Here is a 21,185-nt window from a genome sequence, read left to right as displayed (position 1 = left end):
CGGTTGCTGTCCTTCCAGAATCTCGAACCTGTCACACAATGAAGGCCTATAGGTTCGTCTCTGCGCAATCATGCCTATAATATATATAAAGGCTCTTAATAACATAATCAGGTTTCAAGAAAGGAGTGTATAGATTATGACTGGCGAAGGGATTGTATGCGCTGACTGAATGGAAATCGGTAATTATTCGTTTTTTTACTCCGCTTGTCTCGGGAAGAAATTATGAGTTCTCACTGTCGGAGACCGAGTCAAGACCGAGTACAAATGTCAATGACACCGAGACGGTCAATACGTGGTCTCGAGACAGAGTACTAACGTGACAACACTGGGCAGAGGCAGCAGAAACACTCACACATACTGTGTTACATTTATTTTGAAATAACTTCAATACCTACAAAAATATATCTCAGTGACAATCTGCTTTAATATTTTTCTTCTTTATCAATGTCACAAAAATGAACAAAAGCGTTTTGAAAGGATTCCTGTTCAGCATTCTACCCCCCCAAAAAACAGGAGTACAGCCCTCCTTAACTCGTAGTGGTATGAACTTGTATGACACCTAAACAATAGTGCCTGGCAGATGTGTATTGTGTACACTCGAGTTGTGTAGCAAGCTATTTGGATGTGGAAACGTTTCATACAATCGTCGGGCGCCCACTTTACGATTGGTGATAGCTACTAGACGTCAAATGCGGCAGGTAAGAGGATAGCTACATTTCTTAGTTTTGACAAATTCAAAAAAACAAGCGTTCATTAGCCACTTCCTGTATCACATCTGGCCAGTCTTGGCCGCAGTCTAGCAGTTAGCAAACTGGCTACATGTAGATTTTTAACGTTAGCTAATACGTCTCAAATTAAGCCAGGATTTAAACAACGCTCTAGAATCTTGCTAGCTAACGTTAGATGTTTATCGTGTGTATTTTTGCATGTATTGTTTGACTACATTGCGAACTATTTTACGCTAGCTAACATTAGCCAGCTACGGTAGTTAGCTAACGTTAGAACTTTGTTTTTGTTGCTCGCATTTCTTTTGTCCTTTCTAGTGTCAGCCACGATCGTCAAATAAAGGCAATTTAAAATATTGCCCCAACAATCGCAGCCTCGCGCCTGCTATGAGATCACCCTAACAAAAACTAGTGGGGTAAAGATGGCTGCAGAGCTCTTTCCCACCAAGAAGCTGGCCCCAGCATCCTCAACCAAAACAGCTGTGCAGCAATACCAGCAGCAGAACCTGAATAACAACACCATTCACAGCTGCAACTGGCAAGGGCTCTATCCTACCATCCGAGAGAGGTAGGTGAGCCCAGTAAGCAGTAGTTAAACTGGGATTCTACTGCCTTTTGAGGGGAGACGATGTGTACATTTTAATAGATTTAAAATGAACAAAGAAAACACATTTCTTGGGTCTACCAGTTCTTACATGCAGATACTGAAGTCAGAATGTGATGCCATGGACACGGTTTATTAATCATATGACTCGTGCTTTCATAGGAATTCAGTCATGTTCAACAATGAGTTGATGGCAGATGTTCACTTTGTTGTTGGCCCCCCAGGAGGGACTCAGCGAGTACCTGGGCACAAGGTAATCAATCCCCTTTAAACCTGTCCAACATATGTGTGTACTTCACTGAGCAAGACAAAACACATGTACAGACAGATGAGTCTACTAAATGACCAAAATGTTAAATAAAATGCAATTAGATGTCTCCACACCAGTCTCTTTATGCCAAATCCTTTTGCAAATATCTACATTTATATATGTGCAAATGTATATTCTCTCCACCTTCTATCCCTCATACATCCTCCCACCATAACTTGCTCCCTCTTTGCTTCCCTTCCTTTTATCATGTTGTCCCTCAGTATGTGCTGGCTGTGGGGAGTAATGTGTTCCACGCCATGTTTTACGGTGAACTGGCAGAGGACAAGGAAGAGATCCGTATCCCTGATGTGGAGCCTCCCTCGTTCCTAGCCATGCTGAAGTACGTGGCCGGTTCCTCCTGACATCTCATTAGATGCAGTCCCAGTGTTCATTGTACATTTCAGAATGAGGGCGACCTTAGTTCATTTGAAATGTAGGCTGATTCGTGGTCTTTGCAAGTAAGCTATAAAGGAAAATTGCCTCTGACTGAATGATGGGACCAAGTTTTTTTCCAGATGAAAAGTTTTACTTGGCCGTATTCAGGTTAGAATGTGTTCCTTTGAATATTCAGCTGACAATGCAATGGCATGTGAAATTATATAGTTAGCCTTCCCATAAATGAGAAGTTGAAGTGAACTTGTCGCGCTCTAATATGACTCTCCCCACTCTGGTCTGGCAGGTACATCTACTGTGACGAGATCGACCTGTGTGCTGACACTGTCCTGGCTACGCTCTATGCCGCCAAGAAGTACATCGTGCCCCACCTGGCTCGGGCATGCGTCAACTTCCTGGAGACGAGCCTGAGCGCCAAGAATGCTTGCGTTCTGCTCTCCCAGAGCTGCCTGTTTGAGGAGCCTGACCTGACGCTGCGCTGCTGGGAGGTGATCGACGCCCAAGCCGAGCTGGCGCTGCGCTCCGAGGGCTTCACAGACATCGACTCGGTGACCCTGGAGAGTATCCTGCGCCGCGAGACGCTCAATGCCAAGGAGATGGTGGTGTTCGAGGCGGCATTGAGCTGGGCTGAGGCCGAATGCCAGCGCCAGGACCTGACGCCCACCATTGAGAACAAACGGCTGGCGCTGGGCAAGGCCATCTACCTGATCCGCATTCCCACCATGACGCTGGATGACTTCGCCAACAGTGCGGCACAGTCGGGCGTGCTGACGCTCAACGAGACCAATGACATCTTCCTGTGGTACACGGCTGCCAAGAAGCCTGAGCTGCTGTTTGCCAGCAAGCTGCGCAAGGGCCTGGCGCCGCAGCGCTGCCACCGTTTCCAGTCGTGCGCCTACCGGAGTAACCAGTGGCGCTACCGGGGCCGCTGCGACAGCATCCAGTTCGCCGTGGACAAGCGAGTGTTCATCGCCGGCTTTGGCCTGTACGGCTCCAGCTGTGGCTCAGCAGAGTACAACGCCAAGATTGAACTCAAGAGGCAAGGCGTGCCGCTGGGCCAGAGCCTCATCAAGTACTTTTCAGACGGCTCCAGCAGCACATTACCAGTGTGGTTTGAATACCCTGTGCAGATCGAGCCCGACACATTCTACACGGCCAGCGTCGTGCTGGACGGCAACGAGCTCAGCTACTTTGGCCAGGAGGGGATGACTGAGGTACAGTGTGGCAAGGTCACCTTCCAGTTCCAGTGCTCCTCGGACAGCACCAACGGGACAGGTGTGCAGGGGGGGCAAATACCTGAGCTCATCTTTTACGCTTGAGGTGTCGAATGTGAGGGAAACATAACCCTCCATCTTTACTGCCACAGTAAATGCACCCCTCCGGCTGTTCAGAAAGCATCAGCTCTTAGCTATGGCTTTAAAAGTATACCTGGTTAGGAAAAAACAAACATATCCAATTTATTGTGGTGGTTATTTAGTTCACTATACAATTGCCTTATGAGTATGTCGGACCTAGTGTGACTGGGTTGCAGTGACCAAATATTTTCTTATAAAGGATAGGTCATAACACATTTAACACTTTTCACACATTTTTGTTCTACTGTTTATGAAGCACAGTTCTCATTTAACAAGATTATTAGTGTGTTGCAGGTAGCTTAAAAAAAAACAACTTTTTTTAAAAACTTCAAACATTCCTATTTTTTTTTAAAGAAAACACTACAACTTGAAAACAAAATATTTCAACCTGTGCAAGAAACTCGACATTGATATAGAGGATACTTAATGTATAATCAAATATTTTTGTACTTTGTAACTTGATAAATTGTTAAACATTTTGATGGTGCAATTTCTAAAGATTTTGTATTGTTAATATTGTTACCTCAATCCAAGTATCCCCTTGGGTTTTCTGTGAGATGAATAAAACTGAGAACAAGACAAAAACGCAATGTAAACCTGTGCTGAGGTTTAAGATACATGAGTATGTTGCCATCTCAGTATATAGCTAACTTTTTTTTGCACTACTATTGGTCCTCTTTTCAAACGGGACAGCCTTTTTGTATCTCGCTTACCGGTACATTCATTTAGGGCTTTTAAAAAAAATGAATGAATCAGTATGAATTGTTGAAGAATGAGGTTCCAATGAGAATGTTGCCATGCTGTGAGGTTGACGGTATCAATGGACCAATGAATGTACTGTTGTTGCATATAGAAAATACAATTAACCAGTTCTCTAAAATTGTGTGAAGTGTCTTTTTACATAAAATAAGTATTTTAAAGGGCTCAGACTGGGGCTATAGAGCAGGTTTGTATAATGTAAATCAAGAGTAAAAAAAATACTATTCAGAGATGTATCAAACCACCATTTACTGTTGGCAGTCCCTCAGAACATGGTTTATACAAGTGTCTCAATGTTAATTAGCATATTTTCACATTCAAATACACAAACTATTCTATCTTCAACTTTGTGTTCCTGATTAGGCCTCTTTTGTAGAGTGATAGTTCACAATAAAAGTGGGCAAGGCTTTTGTCTCAGGCCTCACACACACCAACAGTATCTTCATCACAAAGAGATAGTGTAGCGTAAGGCCGCTGCACATAGCTGCTGGTTAAGAGCAGTCCATGGCTTTTCACCTAGAAACGTAGTCCTCAATAGTCCAGTTAAAAATATCTATATGGTCTTCTGTTTCTTTCGTGCTTGAAACTGCTCCGTTTTGTTCTTAATAGACTTGATGAGCATGGACAGTCCGGGGTCCATTTTCTTGGTGGGTTCAGCCACCGCCTGGCCACTGGCATCGGTTTCCTGTTTCTTTGCTCCCACTTCCTGTGCGGGCGGGGCCTGTGAGCTCTTGAGTGCCTCGTCCTGGTCGCGCTGGCGCTCCTCCCTTCGCCGCTGCTTCTCGACCTGGATGCTCTGGGTGGCCTTGGTCTTCTTGTAGCCCGGGTCGGACGGGTCCAGGTTGTAGAGGTGGGAGGTGAACATGGCCTGGAAACGAGGGTCCTTCACATCCACCTGTCAGAGAGAAGAGATTGGGGGGTGAGATTTCATTGAAGTCTATAAAAAATCCTCGACAGTAAAACAAATTGTGCATCTTAAGGCAACAGAAAAATGGTCCTTAATTAATGTTAATGAACTTTGGCAAAATTGTATGTGTAACCAATTCCACCTTATTCCAGGAAATGTAACCTACACTCCCCTATCAATAAGTGTATTCATGAAGCCTCTGATTTGAGACTTTACAAAATCATTAATTGATGTCAATGGGAAACGATGGTAAGAAAAAAGAACCACTTCAAAATACTGCCTGTTGAGTACAAGCTATTTCTTTGCCATGAAAAGAAACCAAAAGGCTGCTCCGACCTGGAAGTCGTCCTCCTCCAGGCTGGTGTTGTCCTTCTTCAGAAGCTTCTTCCTCTTCTTTTTGCTCAGGTTCTGCTCCTCTACGATCTTGTCGTAGTTGAAGTGTTTGTGCTTGTCGTCGTCATCCATGAGCAGGGCCATCTCAGCCTGTGGGTTTATGGAGAAATAAAATAGGTTACTTTTGTTTAGCTTACTCACGAACCGTGTCAAGACATCTGCTCACAAAACGTAATGTGCAACGTCCTGAATACCAGTAACAGTATTAAGTCCATTGCATTAGTGTATACGAGTGCTTTCAACTCCACGTCACTGACACCTACCTTTTGTTTCTCCAACTCCTCCTCCTCTTCAGCTGTCCTCTCCTCCACCTTTTTGTTTTTCTTGCTCTTTGCTTTCTTTTTCAGATCTGGGAGTTTAGGAAGAAAACAAGTCATGACCAAATCATGCATAAAAGCATATTGTGATTTGTTTTACCAGTGCACTCGAGTAAATGTGGCAACTGATTGAGTATGATACACGACGCGACTCACCCATAGAACCAAGCTCTTCAGCAAAGAACGGGTCATCAAAGTCCACGTCTGCAGGAAGCTCATCGCCACTGAGGTCCGAATCATCAGATTCCTGAAGGAAAGGGAAAAAAAAGTCTGTCACCCTCCAATACAATGTGTGTGAGACATTTAACAACCTTCTTTAATCTAGTGATCTCACCTGCTTTCCTTTGGTCTTTTTCTGCTTTTTCTTGTCCTTCTTCTTCTCAATGAACTCTTCCCAGGGTGTCAGCTTGTCCTTTCCTTCTAGCTTCTCCTTCACCAACTGTTCAGTTGTCTCCTTCAGTCCTGAGGTGAGGAAGATGGGAGTGTAATTGAGGCTGCTTAGTGGTTGGTTGTGCCAACTAAATGCAATTTGTATTGACGAGTCAAAGTCAGTCTGACAACAAAAAGTTGCACTGTCTGACATATGGGGAAAGGTCGCACTGACATAATGAAAAGTTGCACTACTGACAATGAAAAAGTCTGTCTGACACAGGGGAATTTTTTATTTGTCCCTACCTGGCACCCATGTGATCTCCATCTCCATGCCCTTGTCCTCCTTCTTCTGGTCTTTCTCCTGGATGCTCTTCAGCATCTCTCTGTATTTCTCTATCTGCTTACCGCTGCTCTGCTTCCCTTTCCTGACCTTCTTCTCCACCTCCTTGCTGGCCTCTTCTGGCTGTTTAACTAGGTGACCAAAAGGGGAAATAAAAGTCAACGCAACAAACATAAGCAATATACATAAAATAACATCTCTCCTTTAAATGACAGTAATAGTGATTTGTCCCCGTTGGCAATAATCTACCAGCACAAAGAATAATACCCTTAAAGTGAGGTTGTCCTTCGAGTATACAGGCTTGAAAGGTATTTTATAAAAGCTCATCAAAATCACTTAGTGTTTTTTTCTTCTTACCCTCTGGAAGCTCCTCTTCCTTCTCCATCTCCACTCCATCCTCATCATCGCTGGAGGAGGCCAGGTAGGCGTTGAAATCCATCTGTAGCAGCTCGTCCTTGTTGAACTTCCTGTTCATGGCAGTGACACGCTCATGGTCTGTCTCGTCCCAGGTCAACTCCACCTGGGGTGGAAAACACACAATAGGTCATAAATGTAAACAACCTGAAATATAACTACATAGTCCTTTCTCAACTAAAGAAGATGATAGGACTAGAGGAAAATGTACGAGATGCAAATATTCAGCAAAAAATGTCACCCTGAACAATGAATATTTATTCATTTTAAAACATTTAAAATGTTTTTTAAAACATTTTAAAAAAACGCAACATGTAAAGTGTCCCATGTTTCATGAGCTAAAATGAAAGATTTCCCCAAAATGTTCCATACGCACAAAAAACTAAATTCACAAAAATGTTAGGCACAAATTTGTTTATATCCTTGTTAGTGAGCATTTCTACTTTGCCAAGATAATCCATCCACCTAACAGGTGTGACATATCAAGAAGCTGAATAAACAGCATGACCATTACACAGGTGCGCCTTGTGCTGGGGACAATAAAAGGCCACAAAAAAAAAAATTTGTCAGACAAGTTTGGTCTCAAGTTTTGAGGGAGTGTGCAATTGGGTGGCCTTGGTCTTCTTGTAGAGCTGTTGCCAGATAACTGACATCCGGCTTCTTCACCTGCAGGACTGTCTAAGACCAGCAACTCGATACAGCTGATGAGACTATGGGTGTGTTCACGGATTAATCCCGGTTTCAACTGTACCGGGCTGATGACCGACAGCGTATATGGCGTCGTGTGGGCGAACAGTTTACGGATGTCAACGTTGTGAACAGAGTGTCCCATGGTGGCAGTGGGGCTATGGTATGGGCAGGCATAAGCTACGGACAATGAACACAATTGCATTTTATAGAAGGTAATATGAATACACAGAGATACCATGATGAGATCCTGAGGCCCATTGTCATGCCATTCATCCGCCTCCATGACCTCATGTTTAGCATGATAATGCACAGTCCCATGTCGCAAGGATCTGTACACAAATCCTGGAAGCTGAAAATCTCCCAGTTCTTCCATGGCCTGCATACTCACCAGACATGTCACCTATTGAGCATGTTTGGGATGCTCTGGATCAATGTGTACGACAGTGTGTTCCAGTTCCCGCCAATATCCAGTAACTTTGCACAGCCATTGAAGAGGAGTGGGACAACATTCCACAGGCCACAGTCAACAGCCTGATCAACTCTATGTGAAGTAGATGTGTCACGCTCCATGAGGCAAATGGCAGTCAAACCAGATACTGACTGGTTTTCTGATCCACGCTACTACTTTTATTTTGTAAGGTATCTGTCACCAACAGATGCATATCTGTATTCCCAGTCATGTGAAATCCATAGATGAGGGCCTAATTTATTTAAATTGACTGATTTCCTTATATGAAGTGTAACACCGTAAAATCTTTGAAATTGTTGCATGTTGTTTTTATATTTTTGTTCAGTGTACTGCAGGACCATCGCTCCACAGGTGGTAAGCCTGGGACCGACCATGGAGGAAATATTGCTATGACCATAAGAGATTATTAGACAGAGTGTGTCTAACCTTTGACGTGGCTGCTGCTGTGGAGGTGAAGAGCTTGGGGGTGTAGGCAGACAGGTCCACGTCTGCGGCTAAGTCCTTTGGCTCCTCGTCAAACGTCACATCATCAGGGATAAACCTGTTCCCACAGAAAAGAGGGACCACCACAACAGTTAGCATGGGAGAATAGCGACATCCTAATGTTTAGAATGAACCAGCAGCACCGATAATGGTATCATGCTAATAAGTAGTTAGCATGTACAAACGCAATACCTTGATGTACGATGATATACTGGTAATATATTAAGCAAGGATAAGATTCCTCACTATGTGTGCCATTATGTTATTCTATGTATTGATAAGATGTTGTGTACCACCTCTCTTTTGAGGACAGCTTCCTTACCATGCTTTACGTTATCAAGTTATACAGAACATTCTATTACACTTTTATTTAACACATTCTCCTCCAGTGTACACTTCAGTATAAATGAGTGTCTGTCTATTCCCTCACCGCAGGTCCAGGATGGAGCAGCTGCTCTCGTACTCAAAGCCGTCACACTCCTGGTAGATTTTAGCAGCTGTGTCAAGCGAGTCGCACTCCACCACCGCATAGTAGTACTTTAGCCGCTTGAATTGGTAGTCCCGCATCTTCTCTCTGTAAATCCTGCAATACACAAACACATAAATGAATACCAATTAACTTTTCATAGAAACTATTTCACTGCCTACCTTTGATCTGTTAGGACCACTACATTTTATCTCTGGTTAATTTCTGGTTGAACAATACAGGGAGGATAGGGATGTGTGAATGGGGTAGCTAGATCATACATCTCCTCCTCTGTGTCTTTGTCCGGATCCTCCGACAGGGCCATCAGCTCCAGGGGACCCTGGGTCTGTTCCTGCTGAACCCGCTCCTTCCCAAACTCTGAGGGGTAGATCTAAACAAACACACAGTGTTAAACATACACAACATTTGTGACTTGGTCTGGTGAAGCAGTGTCACTTCCATCATATTTGAGTGACAGCCAGCAGGCAAATTAATCTAGCCTTACCTTCACAGAGAGCACAACCCCTCCTTTAGGCTTGAAGGAGTTAAACAGAGCCAGCAGGTCCTTGGCTTTCATCCGGTCCCAATCCATGTTACACACGGCCAGCCTTTGTGTTACCTGTTGTGGTAAAAAACAACATTGGAACATGCCATTTCTTATGTCATTTAAGATGACGAAAGGAAATGAGAAGAGGAAGTCCCTCTGGACAATTGAGACACAGCCTTAGACCTCCTCACCTCCTCACTCCGCGGCGCGTCCTTGCACAGCTCGCCCCAGTCGTGCTGGATCTCCTCCTCCTCACGTTTCAAGATGGCTTCCACATCATCATCGTCATCGTCGTCCTCATCCGAGCTGGTCTCCACATTGCCTTTCCCCCTGGCCAGATCAGGCCCGCTGCTGTTACTGTCCTCATCTGACTCTGAACCGGACTCGTCCTCGGAGCCGCTCTCCACGTCACTCTCCACATCTGCTTCATCCTCGTCATCGTCTTCCTCATCCTCACTGCCGTCTGAGATGCTGGCCGCCTGGTCCACATCGTCCCCCTCAACGTGAGGCACCTTGTCATCTTCCTCACCTGTAAAAACAGCATGTATTGATTCAAAACAATGAGTATATATATATATATATATATATATACACATACACACATACATATATATACATACACATATATATATACGTATACATATATATACATATATATATACACATATATATATACACACACACACACACACACTTGAAGTCGGAAGTTTACATATACCTTAGCCAAATACATTTAAACTCAGTTTAATCCCAGTAAAAATGTAATCCTAGTAAAAATTCTGTTTTAGGCCAGTTAGGATCACCACTTTATTTTAAGAATGTGAAATGTCAGAATAATAGTAGAGAGAACTATTTATTTCAGCTTTTATTTCTTTCATCACATTCCCAGTGGATCAGAAGTTTACATACACTCAATTAGTATTTGGTACCATTGCCTTTAAATTGTTTAATTTGGGTCAAACGTGTTGGGTAGCCTTCCACAAGCTTCCCACAATAAGTTGGGTGAATTATGGCCCATTCCTCCTGACAGAGCTGCTGTAACTAAGTCAGGTTTGTAGGCCTCCTTGCTTGCGCATGCTTTTTCAGTTCTGCACACAAATTTTCTATGGGATTGGGGTCAGGGCTTTGTGATGGCCACTCCAATACCTTGACTTTGTTGTCCTTAAGCCATTTTGCCACAACCTTGAAAGAATGCTTGGGGTCATTGTCCATTTGGAAGACCTATTTGTGACCAAGATTTAACTTTTGTACCTGTGTCCTCCAGCATCTTCACAAGGTCTTTTGCTGTTGTTCTGGGATTGATTTGCACTTTCCGCACCAAAGTACGTTAATCTCTAGGAGACAGAACGCGTCTCCTTCCTGAGCAGTATGATAGATGGGTGGTCCCATGGTGTTTATACTTGTGTACTATTGTTTGTACAGATGAACGTGGTACTTTCAGGCGTTTGGAAATTGCTCCCAAAGATGTACTATACTTGTGGAGGTTTCCAATGGTTTTTCTGGGGTCTTGGCTGTTTTTCTTTTTCTTCCCCATGATGTCAAGCAAAGAGGCACTGAGTTTGAAGGTAGGCCTTGAAATACATCCACAGGTACACGTCCAACTGACTCAAATTATGTCAATTAGCCTATCAGAAGCTTCTAAAGCCATGACATCATTTTGTTGTTTAAAGTTGTTTAAAGGCACAGTCAACTTAGTGTATGTAAACTTCTGACCCACTAGAAATTGTGATACAACGAATTATAAGTGAAATAATCTGTCTGTAAACAATTGTTGGAAAAATTTGCCAAAACTATAGCTTGTTAACAAGAAATGTGTGGAGTGGTTAAAAAACAAGTTTTAATGACTCCAACCTAAGTGTATGTAAACTTCCGACATCAACTGTATATATCTGAAACAATTTCTGAAAACCTGTTTCCACTTTGTTATTATGGGGTATTGTGTGGAGATTGATGAGGATTTTAAAATGTTTGATTCAATCCATTTTAGAATAAGGCTGCCATGTAACAAAATGTGGAAAAAGGGAAGGGGTGTGAATACTTTCCGACTGCACTGTATAAAGTCTCCACTTGGCTGCAGTAGCAGCTCTGCTAGGACTGAGCAAGCAGGTCAAAGTAAAACCGTCATCATCTCTAGACTGCCTGTTACGCGAATGCAGTAAGCCAAGGTAAGCGGCTAGCTAGCATTAAACTTATCTTATAAAAAACAATCAATCATAATCACTAGTTAACTACACATGGTTGATGATATTACTAGATATTATCTAGCGTGTCCTACGTTGCATATAATCTGACTGAGCATACAAGCATCTGACTGAGCGGTGGTAGGCAGAAGCAGGCGTGTAAACATTAATTCAAACAGCACTTTCGTGCGTTTTGCCAGCAGCTCTTCGTTGTGTGTCAAGCATTGCGCTGTTTATGACTTCAAGCCTATCAACTCCCGAGATGAGGCTGGTGTAACCAAAGTAAAATGGCTAGCTAGTTAGCGCGCGCTAACTACAGGGACGGAAGCTATACTGTTACACTGGCAATACTAAAGTGCCTATAAGAACATCCAATAGTTAAAGGTTAATGAAATACAAATGGTATAGAGGGAAATAGTCCTATAATTCCTATAATAACTACAACCTAAAACTTCTTACCTGGGAATATTGAAGACTCATGTTAAAAGGAACTACCAGCTTTCATATGTTCTCATGTTCTGAGCAAGTAACTGAAACGTTAGCTTTCTTACATAGCACATTTTGCACTTTTACTTTCTTCTCCAACACTTTGTTTTTGCATTATTTAAACCAAGTTGAACATGTTTCATTATTTACTTGAGGCTAAATTGATTTTATTGATGTATTATATTAAGTTAAAATAAGTGTTCAGTATTGTTGTAATTGTCATTATTACATAAAAAATAATTGTTATAAGTATCAGCGGTGAAAAATCATAAATCGGTCGACCACTAGTCAGAAGGTCATACAATAAGGTCCCCTCTTCTACTTACCCTCCTCACACAGTCTGACTCCTTTGATAGGCTGGTCTCCTTTAGGTCCACTCTTTATGGACTGTGAAGCTTTTCCTTTCTTCAGAGGCTTTTTAGGCTCATCCACTACCTTATCCTCTCCCTCCACAGAGCCCAACTTCGCTTGGGTCTTCTTTTTCTTCTTCTCCTCCTCCTCTTTATCCTTTCCATCCTCCCTTTCCCCCTCAGAGTCAGAGAGATTGTAGAAACGTTTCAGGTCCTCAGAGGAGGTGTGGTTGACGGGTCGGCCGCGCTTGTCGACCGTGTACTTGAGCTTGAAGCGATCGTCGTGGAACATGGACTGGAAGCGCTTGTCAATCTTGATTTTGTGCTCTTTCTCTGGCATTTCCCAGAAGCGGGGGTCCTTTTTCACTTTTTGGAAGCGGACATCGGCGCTTTGGTCCTTTTTGGAAGCCATGATGGCTAAGTCGTCGGAGCAATATCTATAAAGAGGACAGACAGTTTGTCAATGGAAGTTATTACATCAAATGATATATTTGTCACGTGCCGAATGCAACAGGTGTAGTAGACCTTACATTTTAAGAAAATACCTAAAAAAATACCCAAGGCAAAAGAAAACCACATTTTGACATTAATTTCATAGCACTCTCTTGAATTGCCTCATTTTCTATACATTGTACAGCAGCAAGTGAACACTACATTATAGCATATGTGACAGAGCCAGAGGCCATCTCAACTTTAAAGTAGTCCATTTTCTTCTTCACGGTTGGCTGATCCCTTCTAATGACCAGGTTGGACATGACTCAAACTGGATAATCAGGAGGGATCAGCCAATGAAGTTGGAAGTCCCATCCAGTTGACTACATTAAAATGGTGGACGCCCTCAATAGCGCTTCCCATGCTAAAATGACCTTTTGGCCACTCGAGGCCTCTATCATTCTCTATGGGCACCCGAGCTAGGTAGTTAGTTAGTTAGCTAGGTAAGCTCAGAATGACATAAGCTAATTCCCACTCTCTATTAGTCCTAATAGGTACACTGTACCACAATGCAATACCCTGGGTGCATAATACTATTCTAACGAGTGAGTGTTTTATTGCATAGCTTACAAGCAAGCTAACACTTTTGATACATAAGTCAGACACACGAGTCAGATATGTAAACAACACTTGATAAGGGCCATTCCAAGACCTGCAGTTAGCATAAGGAACACAATTCAAAGTGTAAACTGAGAAATATTTGGCAGAGATAAAGAGTGCAAAAGTATTTTGGTGAATAGAGACTTACCAAAACAACTTCTCCAGTGAGATCGAACCAATATCCACGTGTTCTCCCAGCATGCACCACTTCCGTGACCTTTTTCTTGTCCCACCCCTTTTCGCAATACGGCAAGCCAGGAAGTACAAAACCACAGTTCAGTCCATATTCAATACATAATGTATTCAAATTCAATACATACATTTAGCAATATAAATGTATCATTCGAGATTTAAAATGAAATCAGCACCATATGCATTAGCCTTTACAACAAGAAGAGGGGGTAGAACTAGTGAACAGACTTAAATCCAGTTCCACATTTTCTATCAAATGAATTAAAAAACAGTTCCATATTTTCTGTTTGTCCACTTTTATTTATTTATTTATTTCACCTTTATTTAACCAGGTAGGCTAGTTGAGAACAAGTTCTCATTTGCAACTGCGACCTGGCCAAGATAAAGAAAAGCAGTGTGACACAAACAACAACACAGAGTTACACATGGAGTAAACAAACAAGCCAATAACACAATAACACTGTGACGAGGTCAGTCAATGGGGACGACTGGAAGAACACGCTCCAAAAAATATATTTGTTGTGCAATGGTTTGCTACGTATTACTGTAAATGGTTCGTTAGTCTGTAAACAATTAGTAAAAATAAACAATGCAATAGGTAGTCGTTTTCTCAATGGTAGTTGTGTCTGCCGGAGAGTCTTGAAAATATGCGGCTTTAGATGTCTGGTCCTTCAGCAATATGATGCAGCTCATTCACAAATAAATGTCATGACAGCTCATTCAAGGTTTCCACCGGTGAAAGAGTTGACTTCTTCCAAAATTCGGCGTTTTCAATGGACTGGAATTCAGATGCAGTTGTCAGGCAGGGCTGGAGGTACAATTAATGTATTTGACACGACTATGAAGAGGAGTCAGAAGAAATGGGCTGCATCAATACAAGACAGTGACAAATATGACTATCTGAAGAGATGAGGTATACAGTAGCTGTATTTGTATGGGATAGTTTGTCCCATCCTAGCTCTCTTTTATCCAAGAAAATATATGTGTTCTGGTACTGTTCATATTCATTTGCAGGTTGGAAGCAGAGTTGCAAACAGGGCCTGTGACATTGCAAGTTAAGGCAACAGAAGTTGTGATGCATGGACATAGTCTATGAAAATTGTCACATTCATGGCACTGTTGTTGAAATTGAAGTGTATATCTGTTCTTGTGAGGGTGTGTATTTTGCTGACATTTTGGAGTTATTTTCACAGGACATTTCCTTTGGCATTGGACATTGGCTGTGGGAAAAGTCACATTGCTGAGCATTTGTACAAAGTAGCCTTCAATGGTTGCTCATAAACAGGCAGGCAGCTTTTTAAACAATAACAAAGCATTCCCCGCCCCTGTTTCGGTAGAAAGTTGAGGGATGAGGCTGGAGAAATGTAACCACTCTCAAGTGCATAGACAGAGCTATGGCTGCAACATATCCATGATATTCAAATTATAGTTTTAACAATGTTTTGAGGCTATATTGTGTTTGTTTACTTTTACTTTGTTGACAAACATTAGAGTAAAATAAGCTTATACATGTTTTGGGTTCTGATGGGGTACAACAGTTGAACTAAGCTTATGAGGCATTTATTAGCTGTATTTGTCAAGAATCAATGGGTACATATTAATTTATAAGTCCAAAAATGGATGTAGCAACTGCAAATCGCCCCTTTTAGGGAAAATGTTAACTCACTATGTATGGCTGAATATTGAATTGTGCTTTTCTTTTCAGGAAGTAGTTGAGCAGCTCTTCTTAATTGGCATCTCAGAAAAGTCTTTGGTGAGTTAAATCTTCTCCTTATATCCCTTTAAATTACTAATAGGAATTCTAATATGTATTTCTGTTAGAACATCCATAGCCTAGGTGGAATGATTGGGTTTTTGAGCAGAGACCACTAATTATAGATCAATAGATTGATAGAATGGTCTGTAAAATCAGAGGCATGTTATGGAGGGACTTCTGTTTTTTTGGGGATGATCTAACGCTCTTCTCGCTCCTCAGAGAAACACAAGAGAAAGTGAGATCCCTACCCACTGTGTCATGGCCGATGAAGAGTTTCTGCCCTTTAAAGAAAACACATTTGATCTGGTGGTCAGCAGCTTCATCTGGTGGTCAGCAGCTTGAGGTGATTTGGCCCTGTAGATGTTTCTGACATAATATTCCATTTGAGCCCTCCATGTCCTATTTCCCAGGGTTTTGTATGGCTTACTTGCAGCATGCATTTATCTAGGACTGTGTGTTTCTCCTGTTTAGCCTACACTGGATCAATGATCTCCCTGGTGCCTTGGGACAGATAACTGACAGCCTCATATGATTTTTTACATCAGTACTTTATTGTCTATTGCCTTTTGCCGGCTGTTTTTTCAAATACGTTTCCTTCTTATAACAACATAATTACACATAGGATTCAGGATTACAACAATCCAGGTTTTTCAGTCTGTATCGCTGTGCTCTCATTCTAATCCCTTTCCTTTACCAAAGATCAACCAGGTCCTGAAGCCAGATGTGGTGTTCATGGGGGCCATGGTGGGCGCGGAGACCCTGTACAAGCTGCGCTGCTCCCTGCAGCTGGCTGAGCTCGAGCGGGAAGGGGGGTTCTCCTACATGGCCGTCACAGACCTGGGCATCCTGCTGGGCCAGGCAGGCAGGCAGGCTTCAGTATGTTGACAGTGGTGAGGCCTTGGGTTTCCTTGCCATAGATATACAATATAGGCTAATATGAGTGTTCTATTTTATCCTGTGGTCCTAGCTGTGATACTAGCGATTAGCGCAAAATGATAATGTTTGTGGCAAGCGATCATATTGCATTTTATTTTTCTGTAGGACATTGATGAAATTCAAGTGCACTATCCTGGGATACTTGAGGTCATGAGTGACCTGCAAGGTAGGTTTACTGTATACCACAGTTATACTGTTGTAGATCTGTGCTTTTTGTTCATACTGAGTTTTTATAGTTTAATTGTTTCTATTCTATTTTTGTTCTATTCATCATCTCAGAGGTGATTTGGCCCTGTACATGTTTCTGACATAATATTCGATTTGAGCCCTCCATGTCATATTTCCCAGGGTTTTGTATGGCTTGTATGGCTTACTTGCAGCACGCAATTATCTAGGACTGTATGTTTCTCCTGTTTAGCCTACACTGGATCAATGATCTCCCTGGTGCCTTGGCCATTAAATCATGTTTAGTGCCCGAATGCTGAGTTTTCACCGTTGTTTCAACTCTCTAGGGAGAGCAACTGCACTTGGAACAAGAAGTCCATGTTGAACAGAGACACCATTTTAGCTGCAGCTTCAATCTACCAAGGTGAGCTACATAGTGGAGAAAGACGTACTTGAAATGAAACCGTCTTATACTATTATTATTATCATCCACACAGTGCATTCGGAAAGTATTCAGACCCCTTGACTTTTTCCACATTTTGTTACATTACATACAGCCTTATTCTAAAATTGATAAAATATTTTTTTCCCCCTCATCAATCCACACACAATACCCCATAATGACAAAGCAAAAACAGGTATTTAGAAGTGTTTGCACATTTATTACAATATAAAAAGTAAATATCACATTTACATAAGTATTCAGACCCTTTACTCAGTACTTTGGCAGCGATTACAGCCTTGAGCCTTCTTGGGTATGACACTACAAGCTTGGCACACCTGTATTTGGGGGGATTCTCCCATTATTTTCTGCAGATCCTCTCAAGCTCTGTAAGGTTGGATGGGGAGCGTCACTGCACAGCTATTTCAGGTCTCCAGAGATGTTTGATCGGAATCAAGTCTGTGCTCTGGCTGGGCCACTCAAGGACATTCAGAGACTTGTCCCAAAGCCACTCCTGCTTTGTCTTGGCTGTGTGCTTAGGGTTATTGGCCTGTTGGAAGGTGAACCTTTGCCCACGTCTGAGGTTCTGAGTGCGGCAGGTAGCCTTGTGGTTAGAGCGTTGGGCTAGTAACTGAAAGCTTGCTAGATCGAATCTCCGAGCTGACAAGGTAGAAATCTGTCGCTCTGCCCCTGAATAAGGCAGTTAACCCACTGTTCCTAGGCCGTCATTGTAAATAAGAATTTGTTCTTAACTGACGGTAAAAAAAAGATTAAGATGAACAAAGTACATCTTAGAGCATGTACTTTGGCTCTTTTTGTAATTTGTTCATCTTAATTAAAGAAAACATTTTTTTACCCCCTTTTTCGTGATATCCAATTGCAATATTTTCTCATTGATGCAACTCCCCAATGGGCTCCGCAGAGTCATGCGTCCTCTGAAACATGACCCACCAAACCACGCTTCTTAACACCCGCCCGCTTAACCCGGGAAGCCAGCCTCACCAATGTGAGGCTGGCACTGTTCAACTGACGACCGAAGTCAGCCTGCAGACACCCAGCAAGGAGTCGCTAGAGCGCAACAAGCCAAGTAAAGCTCCCCCGGCCAAACCCTCCCCTAACCCAGACAACGCTGGTCCAATTGTGTGCCGCCCTATGGGACTCCCGATCATGGCCGGTTGTAACACAGCCTGGGATCGAACCCGGGTCTGTAGGGACCCTTCAAGCACTGCAATGCTGTGCCTTAGACCGCTGCGCCACTCGGGAGGGCTCTGTTCATCTTTTCCTTGATCCGGACTCGTCTCCCAGTCCCTGCCACTGAAAACATCCCCACATGATGATTGCCACTACCATGCTTCACCGTAGGGATGGTGCCAGGTTTCCTCCAGAAGTGATGCTTGGTATTCAGGCCAAAGAGTTCAATCTTGGTTTGGCAAACTCCAAGCGGGCTGCCATGTGCCTTTTACTGAGGAGTGGCTTCTGTCTGGCCACTCTACCATAAAGGCTTGATTGGTGGGGTGCTGCAGAGATGGTTGTCCTTCTGGAAGGTTCTCCCATCTCCACAGAGGAACTCTGGAGCTCTGTCAGAGTGACCATCGGGTTCTTGGTCTCCTCCATGACCAAGGCCCTTCTCCCCAGATTTCTCAGTTTAGCTGGCCAGCCAGCTCTAGGAAGAGTCTTGGTGGTTCCAAACTTCTCCCATTTAAGAATGATGGAGGCCAATGTGTTCTTGGGAACCTTCAATGCTGCAGAAATGTTTTGGTACCCTTCTCCAGATCTGTGCCTCGACACAATCATGTCTCGGAGCTCTATGGACAATTCCTTCAGCTTTGTTTTCCAAATCATGTCCAAGGCCAGCACCCCGGAGTCGCCTCTTCACTGTTGACGTTGAGACTGGTGTTTTGCGGGTACTATTTAATAAAGCTGCCAGTTGAGGACTTGTGAGGCATCTGTTTATCAAACTAGACACTAATGTACTTGTCCTCTTGCTCAGTTGTGCACCGGGGCCTCCCACTCCTCTTTCTATTCTGGTTAGACCAGTTTGCACTGTTCTGTGAAGGGAGTAGTACACAGCGTAGTATGAGATCTTCAGTTTCTTGGCAATTTCTCTGCAATTTCTCGCATAGAATAGCCTTAATTTCACAGAACAAGAATAGACTGACAAGTTTCAGAAGAAAGTTATTTGGTTCTGCCATTTTGAGCCTGTATTCGAACCCACAAATGCTGATGCTCCAGATACCCTAGTCTAAAGAAAGCAATTTTTGCTTCTTTAATCAGACCAACAGTTTTCAGCTGTGCTAACATAATTGCAAAAGGGTTTTCTAATGATCAATTAGCCTTTTAAAATTATAAACTTGGATTAGCTAACACAACGTGCCATTGGAACACAGGAGTGATGGTTTCTGATAATGGGCCTCTGTACGCCTATGTAGATATTCCATAAAAAATCTTCAATTTCCAGCTACAACAGTCATTTACAACATTAACAATGTCTACACTGTATTTCTGATCAATTTGATGATATTTTAATGGACAAAAAAATGTGCTTTTCTTTCAAAAACAAGGACATTTCTAAGTGACCCCAAACTTTTGAACGGTAGTGTATGTAATTTAAAAAATAATAATAAATAAATCCCTTTAACTGAAATTGAAAAAGCATGACCCCCCCCATTTTCCTCTAGGTACCCATTCTGTACATTTTGATCAATCCCTAAGCAGAAGTAACTCTTATTTCAAACTTCTGCTTTAGAGAAGTGATCACCAACTTTGGTCCTGGAGAGCTGCTGGGTGTGCAGTGTTTTGTTCCAGCCCAGCACAAACACACCTGATTCAACAAATCTTAATGAGCAGATGAATCGGGTGTGTTTGCGCAGGCTTGGAACAAAATCATGCACAACCAGCAGCTCTACAGGTACCAGTTGTTTTAGATGCTGATACTGTATTTGATTGATTTCCCTCAGAGATGTATGGGATGTGAGAATGGGTCTGTTCCTGCAACATTTGAGATCCTCTACATGATTGGTTGGAAGCCTCATGACTCACATGTGTGTGATCTTCACTCATATGTTTACAAATTATATTTGCGGAAATATGTCAATGGTAAAGATACAATGTTTAATGCTCTTTTGTTTTTGGCAGGCGAAACCAGCTAAAAGAGGCTCTGCGAACGTGTCTTTTGGGGACCCCTCGAAGGTCCAGCCAGCCATCAACTAAAGACAAGTCGTAGACGAAACATCTGCAGCCGTTGCATAAAGAAAATGAAACAGCAATGAAATTAAAGTGCAGGGTAAGTTCCAAAGTAGATAGGTGACTGTCTCCCAAGAGATGTCCACTCAGTGACATCAGTCAGATGTCACCGTTTAGTTACAGTGTATCACTTTACTAATACTATCAACAGAAATTCAGTGTAAGCCAGACAGGGATTGAGAAAGGCTACAACACTGTGTTGTAACAGTGACTGATATACATGCTGCATGACAGATCATTTGTTTCTCACCAATTAATAGCAAATGCATACATTTCTACATTACATTTATAATTTGGTGTCTTGTGTTCCTGTCTTACCATGCTTCATGTTCTTAAAATAAATGCTATGATATTTAATCTCCACTTTATGCCAGATGATGGATTGTAATGTGTACTGTTTATACAGTGTGTACATCTGAAGGTAATACTGTATGTCAGAAGTGGAAAAATTTGTACTCAAATGCCAAATGTGGTGAAAGAGCTCTATTTTCATGTCATCTGACCATAAGCACCGCCTGGAGTTTGATAAACGGCATTGGTATTTGGACCATCAAGAGCATCCTCACTGGTTGCATCACCGCCTGGTATGGCAACTGCTCGGCATCCTACCGTAAGGTGCTACAGAGGGTAGTGCGACAGCCCAGTACATCACTGGGACCAAGCTTCCTGCCATCCAGTACCTATATACTAGGCGGTATCAGAGGAAGGCCCAAAAAATAGTCAAAGACTCCAGTCACCCAAGTCAGACTGTTCTCTCTGCTACCGCAGGGCAAATGGTACCGGAATGCCAAGTCTAGGT

At 42.7% G+C, this 21,185-nt stretch overlaps 2 protein-coding genes and 1 pseudogene across 2 annotated transcripts; 2 read left to right on the top strand and 1 right to left on the bottom strand.

Moving 5' to 3' along the window:
* Positions 1 to 516: 516 nt before the first annotated feature.
* LOC110493742 (BTB/POZ domain-containing protein 3) lies at positions 517 to 3,426 on the top strand. The gene is made up of 5 exons (XM_021568193.2): positions 517 to 698; positions 1,044 to 1,293; positions 1,492 to 1,582; positions 1,861 to 1,979; positions 2,319 to 3,426. Exons 2-5 carry the CDS (start codon positions 1,148 to 1,150, stop codon positions 3,349 to 3,351), a joined length of 1,389 nt encoding a protein of 462 aa, XP_021423868.1. The 5' UTR covers positions 517 to 698; positions 1,044 to 1,147; the 3' UTR covers positions 3,352 to 3,426.
* A 316-nt stretch (positions 3,427 to 3,742) lies between these two features.
* Positions 3,743 to 13,911, bottom strand: LOC110493741 (ESF1 homolog). Its single transcript, XM_021568192.2, has 14 exons — positions 13,801 to 13,911; positions 12,537 to 12,997; positions 9,736 to 10,073; positions 9,503 to 9,616; positions 9,279 to 9,388; positions 8,962 to 9,114; positions 8,475 to 8,589; positions 6,833 to 6,995; positions 6,439 to 6,606; positions 6,098 to 6,225; positions 5,920 to 6,010; positions 5,710 to 5,795; positions 5,390 to 5,536; positions 3,743 to 5,041 (listed from the first exon to the last, which is right to left on the bottom strand). Exons 2-14 carry the CDS (start codon positions 12,970 to 12,972, stop codon positions 4,700 to 4,702), a joined length of 2,391 nt encoding a protein of 796 aa, XP_021423867.2. The 5' UTR covers positions 12,973 to 12,997; positions 13,801 to 13,911; the 3' UTR covers positions 3,743 to 4,699.
* A 348-nt stretch (positions 13,912 to 14,259) lies between these two features.
* Positions 14,260 to 20,896, top strand: LOC118940094 (annotated as a pseudogene).
* Positions 20,897 to 21,185: the final 289 nt, after the last annotated feature.

This window comes from Oncorhynchus mykiss, chromosome 17 (assembly GCF_013265735.2).
Source record: "Oncorhynchus mykiss isolate Arlee chromosome 17, USDA_OmykA_1.1, whole genome shotgun sequence".
NCBI classification, from domain to species: Eukaryota; Metazoa; Chordata; class Actinopteri; order Salmoniformes; family Salmonidae; genus Oncorhynchus; species Oncorhynchus mykiss.
The sequence above is the reverse complement of the archived record's forward strand: the minus strand, read 5'-3'. Positions and strand labels throughout refer to the sequence as shown.